The sequence below is a fragment of the Micropterus salmoides genome, unplaced genomic scaffold (assembly GCF_014851395.1).
Source record: "Micropterus salmoides isolate LMB-PRFRI ecotype aquatic unplaced genomic scaffold, ASM1485139v1 Ms_hic_scaffold_1, whole genome shotgun sequence".
NCBI lineage: Eukaryota > Metazoa > Chordata > Actinopteri > Centrarchiformes > Centrarchidae > Micropterus > Micropterus salmoides.
The window spans coordinates 18091919-18104784 of record NW_024040040.1 but is presented as its reverse complement, the minus strand read 5'-3'; the positions used below and the strand labels follow the sequence as shown (position 1 = coordinate 18104784).

Here is a 12866-nt window from a genome sequence, read left to right as displayed (position 1 = left end):
AATATCACCTGGCTCTGCAAATCCCCTCAGCTCTATGGAGCTATCTAGAGACTTGAAGACAATTTTTCAAACCTGCAACTTTACCGTTTTGGTTCACACTCTGTTTGGCTGTAGCAAACCTGACAAAATCAGTTATTGCAGGTTTAACGAGTACTGCGGTCCATATAATATTCTGTAAATATTAATTTTCTGATAAATAGTCAGTGTGAATAAAGGCGTAATCTATTATGTACTTCACTATTTTGAAAAAGAAGAAAATCTATTTTAATTTGTCTTTGATTCAGGGACTTTGCTCTCTGATTCAGCATCTTTAACAGAATCACATTTAGCGTCTTTTCAAATACACTTATATCTTTTTTTCTTATTATCTCAACAATCAAAGCCATTGGAGTGCTGATAACATTGAGAAGTGGCGTTTTTAGCATTGGGTAAGCACAAAGTGATATGAGCAGACTCTTAGCTGCTCATTAATTCTTGCTCCTTGAGTGGAGGACTTTGAACAGCAGGATAGACACAAGAGAACGTTTTTTGAATGCTTCTTTGTGTGTGCGCGCGCATGCGTGTGTGTGCATGCTGCACAAGCACACGAGACAACAAATTACATAGCAAATTAGGAGAGCAGGCTAACTTCGGAATTAAATCGGTGACAACTGTGGCTGCTCCAAAGTTGCTTCGTTGTCAATTAAATGGTGCACCAAAGAGCTAATTAGAGAGCAATCAGTGTCTGTATCTAGTGTTGTGTTTGAGTGTGTGTGCATATAGTTTCCTTCCTACAGCACTAGCGAATAAAGGACTGACAATAAACATCACGAGCAAGGCACATATTCTTGCGGCACATAGTGGTACCTTTTGATAATAGTCACATCTTTCTATCAGTATTTGTTACTTTCAAAGTCTGATGCTGTGAGGCCTCCACAAGACAAAATCAGGACAACTATGCCTCTTATTACTATTTGGGGGAAACTGTGGAAGTAAGTTTCTCATAAAACTTCGGTGGATTTAAACAGGAAGTATAATGCATGCCGTAGGCTACTATTTAAGTCTGTTTTATTGAACCTATATTTGTTTACATTTTGGCAAATTGACACTGTTCCTGTTTGCAATTTACCCATGGATGTACAGACAACTATCACTGGATTACGCTGACACGGTAGCTCCGCTTTAATCTTCAGAAGAACCTTCTATTCATTCAACTTACACTGTAAATTTCCAGCTAAACTGAGGCTTTTTGAAGACCCTTTTCTCTCTCTCTCTCTCACCTGTCATTCACCAGTCTTGTGTGAGTTTTGCGTGCATGCCATGCTGCCGACAAGTTTTATTCTTTTTACATGTTTATTTACAGCATTAAACACTGAAATGTATATTGTAATAGGCTGTATATTAACTTATTCGGAGAAAACTGGTAGTACTATGTAAAATCAGACGTTGAGCATCCCCATATCACCAAAATATCATGATCCTTGTTTCTCTGCGAAGCTTCGACTGTGAGATTGACAGTCGAATCAGGCTCCGCCCATCGAATCTTCAACTATTGGGGGTCAGTCCTACTTCTAAGCAGATTTATGGATATATATTCGCGACGGACATCAGAGATAATGATGGAAGGTGTGTGGAATGTGGAAGTCACACTGAATCTAAATTTACCATCGTTTGTGTTCAGATTTGACAGAATTACGACTCGGAAAAGAAGAAGTGCAACGCAAATTGCAGGAATTGGGTTAAAGTACCTTAATTGCCCCCATGAGCTGTGTCACAGCCACAGCTGCTGATCCTGTTGATAAGGAAGCCAGATGAGCGGGCCAAACAATTAACTTATTATTCTGTTGTATTTAGAACACCTGTATGCCACCATTTTAACATCTTCACGGTAGAGTAATGAGGCTTCTGGTTTATCGTCTTTAAGCAACACAGTAACTCCTTAAAAACTGCAACGGTGCTGTGCTATTCCTGACCCTGACCTTTGATCTCACAGCGCCATATTCCCAGCCTCAAGTTCTGTCTTGATGTTAATCCAGAGCACCCTGTGGCTGACGGGCAGGATGAGATGACATGTTATGGCACAAGGCATGATGGAGGTATTGTCTTGAAAACTACAGATTAGTGTTCACAGCCAGGGACGGGCGTGTGTGTATCTGTGTGAGTGAAAGATGTTATGGAAAGAATTGTGGCACATATCTTTTATAGCGAATTCCTCTCCTTTACCCCCACCTACTTTTTAAAAACTCCTTCATTAAAGCGCTTTTCAACACCTACAGGGCAGCCGCAGTGAAATAAAATGACCTCCTGCTATGTGAGGGACAGCATGTTAAGTCCCTCTCCACCTCCAGCCCCGTTGCTAGGCTTCCGCTCTCCATCTTTGTTTGCCGAGACCACTGGCAAGCTCTACCTCACCCCCTCACCCACCCATCCACCAGCAGTCAGCTGCTTGTTTGATAGTATGTCCCAGTTTTAGTGAAAAAGTAAAAGGCCAAAGCTAATGTTCAAAGTCACACTGACTTCAAAAAGCTTGAGAGGATGAAGAAAACTAAAACTAAAAATTTTCTTTGTATTCACAGCCTCCATGCTTTTGAAGACTTGTTCCACTTTGGAGTCTGCATTAAAGTGTGTTTGTGTGGGGAGAGACAGCTGGCTGGTGGTCTAAGCTGTGGGTTTATTAACATGTTTGTTTTCTGAAGCCCTGCGCGCTGCACTTCTGCATTCAGAAATCCAGGTAACTTTGTACATTAGTCTGTCATGCATCACCCTTTAAAGCACGGAAGGAATAGTTCAACATGGTAGCTGATTTCCTTCACTTTGTTTGCCATGCCACAGAGCGTGGAACTATGTCCTGTAGTTACAGTAACATTCTATAATGAGACAAATCTGGTCCTTTTGGGCCTCCAATACATTTACTGTTTTATGCTGTTTTTATAATAATTTTACGCCAATTTGAGGATGACCTTTTGCTCCAACAGATGATTTGTGACCAAGGTTATAATCATTAACAAAGACGAACGAAATAACGAAAACTAGATGTGAAAAAACATTGTCGTTAACTGAAATAAAAATAAAAACGAGGCTTTACAAAAAAACGATAACTAACTAAAACTGTGTAGTTTTGCAAAACTAACTAAAGCTAACTAAAATGAAAGAGTAAATGTCCTTAGTTTTTGTTTATTTATTAATTTTTTAATAGGACCTAAATAAGCCTACACTTCGAGTGGATATGAAGCCAGGGGAACTGACATTGCGGGGCAGTTATTCTGGCCCGACCAGCAGTGGTGCTCGCAGTGTTGAGCCGATCACCTGTTCGTGAGCCGCAGTGTGTTATGCTTTTGTTCCCGCGTGAAGAGCTGGCACGCTGCATGTCTGTCAAGAGAGCCCGGGGTCAGGGCGGCGTCTGGCCGCAGCGTAGCAGGTGCCGACCGCTGTTACGAGGAGACCTCCATGCAAGGGAGGGTGTGTGTTTTATGGGCTCATTGATATCTCAGCCAACCTGGCTCTGGCTTCACATTGTTTTAATACCTCTTTTTTGATTAATAAAAGTTTAGATTTTAACTGTTTTCCAGTCATACTTGCCTTCCGGGTGCTAGGGACCTGTTGTTTGTGGCTCCAAGGGGGGCCTCCACTATCTTCCAATTTCTTAGCTGTCCATCAATTGTATTTCACCTCCATTTATTGTATTTCACCTCTTTAACCAAGAATGATAGAGCTATAGACTGATATAATGAATTTCTTGGGACCACTGTAGGATTAGGGTAGTTAGCTCTGTATGTAGGTTAGAAATTATACTGTAGATTGCATGTGCTTCATTTATTTGCAGTATTTATTAAGACATTACTTCAATATATATATATATATATATATCTCTGCTTAGTGTATATATATGTATCTCTGCTTCGTGTTTGGGCCCCTATGTACAAGCTTCAGATAGCTTGAAAAAGGGTGTCCCTTTTCACAAATATTTCTGATTGTACTATAACTATAATAACCTTGTTTGTGACTTCCTGTGATCACATTAGATTGTACAGAACCACTTCTTAATGTAACCTTTGCTCCCAGGTACTTCTTCCACTACTTCACTTGCAAACTTTCCTCACTGTCTTCCCTATGCCCCCACCCCCCAATATCTCCCCTCTAGCCACTGTTTCTTTGCAACATCCCGTCATTCATAGTTCATCAGCACTGGACTGCATATGGCCTTAAGGGTCAATATATTCTGCCTCTGACCGGAGGACCCCCAAGAAACCAGCTACAGGTCAAAGGAATCTAGCGGCTGCAAGAGTAAGTCATTTTCTCGCCTTCTCTCTTTCTTCCTCACTCTCCTTGGCAGGGAGTTGCTGCATGTCCAATGCAGCTTGTCTTCATGATGCTTTTAACAGCATAAAAGCACCTGAGCCAGAGGACACACACAAAAGTACGAAGGCGAGAAAAAACTTGCAAAAAAAAAAAAAGCATAATTTTTTATACATAGACACACATCTTTATGTGTCATCCCTCTCTTACCCCTGGGTGCAGTTGGCATGGCAGGGATGGCATTCGTTGTTGGCCTTGGCGTACTTGAAGATGAAACTGTTGGCGCCCTGCAACCCATCGGGGCACTTCTCCACGCAGTTGGGTCCATCTTTGAAGTGGAGGCATTTTACACATTGGTCAGGGCCCTGAGAGGAGAGCAGAACAAGGAGGAGGGAGATGAGAGGATGGGTCAAGAGGAGACGGTGGACAAGGCATGGATAAAGAAAAAGAGGCAGAGGGCGCAGTAAAGTGATTAGCAAGATGGAAAGGGTGGGGAGGGGGCAGGAACAGAGAGAAAGTAGGACATGTAAGACAAAATGATGGGCAAACAGGTGAAGAAAACCAGTAGGAAAAATAAAGTTAGGGAAAATGGAACGGGATTAAACAAGAGCAAGGAATGGCGATATAGAAAAATGTATTAGGAGAGGGTGAATGGAACTTATCAAATTCAAACCTGGCGAATCATGTCAATTTGCTCCCTTCCTACCACTGCTAATGTAGCTGGCGAGGCTCACATCAATTCCATTCCTGTGATTTATAATGTCTTGAGCAGAATTGCCATGTGTGTATTCTGCCGCACCCATGTTAAAATTGGCTAAATGCATAAGGAATCATATCAGTAAGGCGCACCAAATTTGATGGAGGAGCTGACAGGTGGTAACTGAGCACGCTCAGCTGCAACAGGATCATGAATAAGTATGATGTACGATAGCGGTGTGTGTTTGTACATGTGTATGAAAGTAGGAAGAGCATAAATGACAGTAACTCATGTGTGTGCTTATGCTAGTGTGTGTGTGTGTGTGTGTGTGTGTGTCTGGAGCGATGAAGGCGCTGACTAATGTCTGAACTTGTGAGCACACGCGTATGCAAGAGTTGTTGTCAAGGCGCCCTGTTGTATTCTAGGGGCTTGGGGTTTTGGCGCCGCACTCTGTTGCTAATGACGACCACAGTGACCTGATGGGCAGCTTCTCACAGGTCGACACATTCAGACACACGCCATCAATAAACATTATTCTCACTTTGCATGCTCGTGTGTATGCATGCGTGCGAGTGCGGACGCATATAGATGTCTGAATGCATTCAAGTGTGCTCGCGTATGTGTGTGTATTTGTGTGTGAGAGCGCCTGTGGATGATTGACTCTGGTGTTATTTACTACTCAACTGTGACCAGCATCTCAAAGTCAGAAGCCCCTGTGCATCCTTGAGGAGTCTCTCTCTCTCTCTCTCCATCTCTTATTCTCTCTCTCCCTCCCTTTCACTGTCTCCAGGGCCAGCCATAAAAGGTTACTCACACAACGTCTAAATTCCACAAAATAAGTCTTAAGCTTTGTGTAACACTTATGTATTAATTCTATCTTAAAATAATAGCTTCAAAATCATTTGACAGTACACTGACTTAATAGAGTGAATGGCGCCTCTGTCATTACCGCTCCGGGCTCCCTGTGCCAGCCGCTACGCCATGTAACACTAGAATCCTGGTGTAATGCTTTACGGCACCAACACGACTCTTCAGCATGCAAGCTATAAGAAGAAGCAAAAAGTATACAATGTATACAATTTACAATCTTTGTAAAAAGCTAGCTCAGTACTCTCAGTATGGATTTCATGGCAGAGGCTGTGAAGACACGTTGTCAGAGGAAGCGAGGAAGAGAAAAAAAAAAGAGAGAGTAATCGAGCGAGAGACCAGACTTTAGTGTGAGCTAAAACAGCTGAGAGGATGCAGGACAGATGCTGAACTGGCCTTCTTGCTGTTGGACTAGTCAGTTATAAAGTATTAGCTGGCTTGCTATGTCTTGTGTTGGCGGTAAATGAAATTATGCAAGACAGACGCCAAGCTGGCATTCTTTGTGTGTACACAGTTGGACTAGTAAGTAATAATGCTTTGTCTCATGCTGTCACACTTGCTTGATGTTTGGCTGTCTTCGACTTGCTAGTTTTTGAAGTAATGTAATCATGACAAATGCACATGTATAGCTGTCCTTATTCACATCAGCGGTGAATTACACTCTGAAACAGTAGAAGAAAAAAACAAATGTTGCATAATGTTGCTTTTACACACAAAAGATGGGAAAATACTCAAGTAAAGGTACTTTTTGGGTTTGTCTAACTGCATGTGCATATTTTTCCTTAAATTGCAGTGCTTTGAGATTTCTCACCCAATGTAGTTTTTAATACACTGGTTTGGTTGTTTCAAGGGATTTATTTAAATTAAGAAAAATGTACAATATTCCCTGGCTTAATCTTAAAAAATAAAACAGTGTAAGTTTGTGGCGCCTGGTCACGTTGCATATGTCTGCTACAGAAGTTGTTATAAAGAAGTTGTTATAGAGTACTTTTTTCTTCTCAGTTTGAATTATTTTAATAATTTTACAGGCCTGAGGAAGTAAGAAGCAATTCCCAAAGAAAAAAAAACTAGCAAAAATACATGTAGCTTTGTTTTACCAAAATAATTTTTTCTGCTTTTCTATCACATTAATCATCCTACGACCCATGAGATTTTTCTTGCAACCTTTTCCGGGTGTCCCCTAGTATTATAATGCAAATGATGAAATGACTGCAGCAGCCAGCCTTCCATGGGAAGAATATTGGTTGAACATACTGTTTGTGTTTACAGATGCATGTTTTTTTGTGTGCAGACACGTGTAACTCTACTGACATTTTAAAGGGAAATTCTAACATTTTAGAGGGCCGTGGTGTGATCACATCCGAGACTCTAAAAGTGACTTTACGGGAAGGTCAGAAACTAATCTCATTTTGCTGTTTTGAGTGTGTGTATGTGTGCTTGCCAAAAGCATGCCTCCTAAAGTAGCCACAGTAGTTTATCATTCCTCCCATTAACCTACCATTCACCTTTGCAAACACAGCACCTGCATCTTCTGAAATCCTGTGCGCAAGACCGATAAACTCCCACAAAATAAGTAGGAAATCCACTTTAGCATGCACAAGATATGAGACTATCTTGAACAGAAAAATGAGAGGAGTGGTTTTAATCTAAAAGCAAAAAGCCTACCCCTAGAGAGTCACTTAAATCATTGAGTGAAAAGGAAGTTGAGTATGAGGGTGTCTGAAGTGGATCCGGGTGTGCCTTACCTGGCCAAGACATGTCATGGTGTTCCCATCCATCTTCTCACACTGGCTATCGCACTCCAGGCACACGGATCCATTGGCAAATTCACGCACTTCCCTGATAGAGATGGGGAAATCGAGATAGAGGTGCATGTATTATAGATTTGAGAGTACCCATTTTGAAATATTGATTTAGAGCCTGCTGAGGGAGGATTTTGAAGTACGCTGTGCGCATATGAGCACAAGCTGTACATAGGAGTCTTTTGATTTCACACCAACATGTGATCCATCATCAAGAAATCAAGGTCAAACCTTAATTTACTCGTACCCATTTCCACGAGTCATCCCTGCACTGACTGCTGGAGTGCCCTCTGGTAAAGGGGCACGCTGGGCAGCGAGCTGCCCGAGACTATTTGATCAAGTTAAAGACTTAGCATGGTCAATATGTTAACAGAGAAGCTCCATGAATAATGAGCAGCTTTTTAAATCATGGGCAAACACGGGTTGATGCGTGGAGGGAGCAGGGAGTGAGAGGAGAGCTGGTGTGATGGAATGAGATAAGAGAAGGATGGCAGAAGAGGCCGGGGAGAGGGCAGGGACAGAAATTGGCACTGGATAGGGTGAAGTTGGAGGCACAGAGGGAGAGGATGAAATGAGAAGAAAAAAGGTTACGACAAGCAAGCATAGTAAGTAACACAAAATCCAAGTATCATTGCAGTTTGTGCATCTGGTAGTAGCTCTATCAGTCACTTTATTTAGGCAGTCAGAGCAATGTGTGTAGTTCATGATGGTTTTGTTTTTCCACTTAGACTTCTAAAGAAATAGAGGTAAACAACAGAGCTCAATATTTGGTTTATACACCGCAATTACACCGACTGGAGCTGCACAATGCCTCAGGCCATACTGTTAAGACTTTATATGTGTATCTGTGTGTATTTGTGTGTGCGCGCATGCACCTGATCTATAAAATCCTCCCTTTGTTTGTGTCAGAATCAGCGCATTTTCTTCTCTTTTTGAAGTGCGCCATCTCCGCTGTCAATAACAACCGCTGCCGATCAAAAACCCTTTTCACATCAGAGGGATCGATCCGCTGACGCAGAGGACAGGCATCCTCCGAGGAGCATTCACCCAGTTACTAAACAAACAAGCCCCTCTCTCACAGTGGCAAGATAATGAGAGTGACTCTCTGCGTGTGTTTTGTTTTTATTTGCGTGTGATGCTACATAGAGATCCGACAGATTCTTCCTTGTGAGCCATTTTTATGTGATCTTGCACTGAGAAATTTGGATCTCCTGCGGGTATGTGTGTTTTATGCATTTTCATGTGGTGAATATTAGATGAAAGTCTTTTGGACTTGGCGGTTCTAAAAGCTACAAAAAAGAAAAGAGACATTGTGACACTCCCCAGTTCAACTATATCACATTAAAGAGCAATAAAAGTGAAGATATAATCCCTGATTTCCCTATTGCTGAGCCTTAATGTCAGGGCTTTAAAAAAAAAAAAAGGTCTTAATGGTTCATCGTGTTCATAGCAGTTTGTCTCAAACATCCAAATATGCAGTATCACAGTGTCCTTTTATTTTTAATGTTTTTAGTGGACTCAAAGGAAACTCCCATTGCTCTCTTTACATTTCTCCCTCGTCTTTCTTTCCCTTGTTCCAAAATAAATTAGATTTCTCTCCTGGAAGCTCTGTCCAGGGGAATCCTTTAGAAAAGGGCCCAGGCAGTGGAGAGATATCTCTTTTGTTGGTTGAGGAGGAAAAATACATGGAGGAGAATGGGCGAGAGACAAAGACTTCGGCAGCGGTGCTCTCTAGGGTCATTTCCATTCCGTCAAAGCCGTTCCTCCTGATTGGCCCCCTTCACGGCTGGAAGTGTGCACCAAGGCCCCATTGGGGGACGGCCTGATGGGGGATTAGCCCTGTTTTAGCAGGAATTTAAACAGGACTGTGTCCGCCATTCAGACCTCCAAACCTCCAGCAAAACCAGAGCATGGCCAACCCACCAGAGCAACTTCTTTTAATTAAACACTTTCAACGCCTCTTTAATCCCTCCTCCCCCAACCCCAGTGGACTCCGTCTCAGACATTTTCTTTTCCCCTCTTGCACTCCTTTGCTCCTCCTTTGTTTTATTCAACAGACGTATAAACTAAAGGGAATTACTGCCTTTCCTCATTAAGAATGGAGACATATAACAAGGCTGATCTGAGGAATCTTAAGCTTTAAAATCACCAGCCTGAAAACATATTTAATGAGCTAACACTAAATTCTGTAGAGATATACAGTCCAATACAAGAGATTTAGAACAAGTAAATATACCCTGAAAACAATAGAACCCCATGTACAGTAACTAAACCCAAGAGTTTGGAATCAGTCATTCATTAGACTGTAAGATACAGCTGAAACAGATAGCAATATGAAAACTGTATACATGTGTTGTAAATGTCTAGCTCTAGCAGACGTCAGGGTCATATTATAAAGAAATCAATATTTTCTTCTACAGACATTTTCCCATGGCTTGTAATGACAAAACATCCTGGCCCAGCACTTTGCACTTTTTCTTTAATAGTTTTTTGGGGAGTCACTACGTAGATTTTTTGGGAAATTTTGAAACTTGTTCAACTTTTAACTACTCCCTTTTCTTGCATTGCAGGTGACTCTTGTGATACCCGTTATCCCCCAGTCCCCGGCAATGAGTAGGTGGCAAACTCTTCTCACAGTGCACCACATTCAGTTATCCCTTTGAAATTTGTTAAATGTTGATAGGAACAAATATTTATCTCACTCAAAAATGGTGGACATTGACCAGATAAGTTCATACTGATAAAAGTAGCAGACAAAACCCAGCTGTCTGTTTTATTTTTTTATTTATTTTTTTATTGTGTTGTAAAATGAGAAACTGCTGAAACAGTCTCTCTCTGTCTGCACTAGATTAGGGTGATGTTATATTTAGACATGCAGCAGCCACCACTCCTAAATCCAGAGATAAAGTTTACAATTTTATCATTGGTAACAGTTATTGCACCAAACACCGTATCCAGTGTAAAAAAACAAAGAAGACATGTCCTTTCTTTTTGATATATACTGTTTTTATTTCCATATTTCTATATCGTATCAGTATTGGATTAGAACTTGGTGCTACTAAATCTACTTGAATTTAGTGTTTTCACTGTGCTCAAGTAATCCAGTGTTCCTTATTTGTCTATTAAAGTCTATGATGAAAGTGGACTCAATGGCAATTATATCAGTTCTATTCTATGGTTAAGTGTCTGAAATCGTATTTCAAGATTCTTGATTATAAGGTATGAGTACGGGAAATATATTGTAATATTTACCAATACAGGTAAGAAAGACCCCCCATGAACTGTTGGTTTTGCCTGTTTTGGGGGGGGGTCCAAGCCTTAACTAGGGGGGTCAGACCCCCCCCCAATCCCCCCTATAATTCGAGCCATGATTTAAAGCCTCCTCTGACTCTCTTGTATCACACGGTTTCTTCTTTTTATGTCCTATTGTAACCACACACATTGCAAACGGGGTTTATTTTATTCATGTACTCTCTAGATTTAAATAAAGGGTACAAGCATACAAACGCCAACTACAGCACACAGCATAATGTTGAACTAACATTTAGTCAGTTGATTTTGTAATCAAGTTTTGTATTGACTTGAGTGACGCAGAAAGCATACAGTGGTAACCAGGGGGAAAAACCCAGGTTATCCAAGGTTTCAATCTCAAAGGACCCTTTATCTGCCAAAGATTTTGCTTGCCACTTGGTAGGTGGTGACTTCGTTCAGCAGGCAAACATTTAGGTCATGGACATTTTGATTCCACAGCTCAGGCCAGTGACACAGAACCCACTTGAATGCTACTTACAATGCATCATAGTAGCTGACTGTATTTACAGTAAAGCAAAAAAGTGTGCCTCAGCAGCTCCCTGCCACACGCCTCTTCCTCACCAGTCTTCTTCAAAGCCTCCACTGTGAGCTGTTTTTCCCCAGCAACTTCAAAAGCTTCCCTCCCACAAAGGGTCCCGGGAAAGGACCAGCAACAAGTCAACGTGACCGAGGGCTGCTCGCTCTCATACGCCCTCTCTCACAAACATACGTGTACTCTCTCCTCTTCCCCCGGGGAAAACACAAGCTTGACATCACTGCTTGCAAGAAAGGCATATTTATCTTGAGGCAGACGCTGCCGGTGCAGTCTTATTTTAGATGGACGCTTTCAAGTGTTCTGATTCACAACATCTCGCTCATTCAAGAGTAGCACAAAAGGCTGGACACGACATCTACAAAGAAGTGTTTCTCCCCAGGTGAGTAGGCAGTGATCTTTGTGATGTGCCTCTTGGCAGCATAAAGCCAAGAATGTAATTACTCACACAAAAATCAGAACATCAGTGGACTGTGAGAACACTCTAAGGGCCTTTGTCGCAAATATCAGTCATGTCCCACCTCAGAGCAGTACACACTCAGCCCAAATGGGCGATTTGTAATAATATATGATACTTCAACAATATACTCAAATGAATTTGGGACAATGTAAGTAACACAGAGTAAAATGCTCCTTTAACTGTTCACTGTTCAGTGTGAAATTCCTTATTGGTTCATCTCATTACATTCTTTCCAATCTGCAATTAGACTCCCCTCCTCCAGAGCCCTTGAGAATGTTTTGACTTCATTCTCATGCTTCAAAGCTGTTTAAATTGATTCTGCTTGTCGTGTATGGCTGTCGGGGGGAATTAATACTGTCTTCTGAAACCATAACGATCTGACATTCAGGTAAATGCTCATTTTAAAGATTTGTGTCAGACCAACTCAAACATACTACTGGACACTTGTGAAACTTTCACCCAGATTAAATCAAAAGGAGGATCATATTTTATTTGAAACAAAAAAGACTTTGCGGATGGATTACTCACCCATCAAAGAGGTTGCAGGACTCAACACAGGTGCGGCCCCGTCTGAAATATCGGCAGGAAAGACACTGGTCAGGCCCGGGGCCCCAGCACCCGTCGTCTGAACACATCCGATCGCACACCATTCGCTGCTGAGCTGTGGAGACACAGGAGGTGAATAAATTAATATAAAAAGTAAATGAGCAAATACACATACACACACACCCATGCACACATGGTTTAAGGAATATACACACCCACACACATAATGCAATTCAAGCATACTGGAAACATTATGCAGTGTATAAATTGCTCTGAATTGACCAATAAAATATAAGAAAAAAAGGAAATGTATCTATTAATGGTTTATTATGAACTATTTCATGTAGAGTTTGGAAGTGTGTCCTGTTATGTGAG

The 12866-nt window shown here is 41.5% G+C and overlaps 1 protein-coding gene across 3 annotated transcripts in view; it reads right to left on the bottom strand.

The window, feature by feature from the left end:
- The window catches only part of LOC119904608 (receptor tyrosine-protein kinase erbB-4-like), a 287263-nt gene that overhangs the window by 59280 nt on the left and 215117 nt on the right, over window positions 1-12866 (bottom strand). For all 3 annotated transcript variants that reach the window (XM_038721419.1, XM_038721427.1, XM_038721434.1), the window contains exons 13-15: window positions 12474-12606; window positions 7585-7678; window positions 4486-4640 (exon numbers count right to left, since the gene is read on the bottom strand). In XM_038721419.1, the coding sequence (XP_038577347.1) occupies window positions 4486-4640; window positions 7585-7678; window positions 12474-12606 (382 nt within the window). The remainder of the gene's footprint in view (window positions 1-4485; window positions 4641-7584; window positions 7679-12473; window positions 12607-12866) is intronic.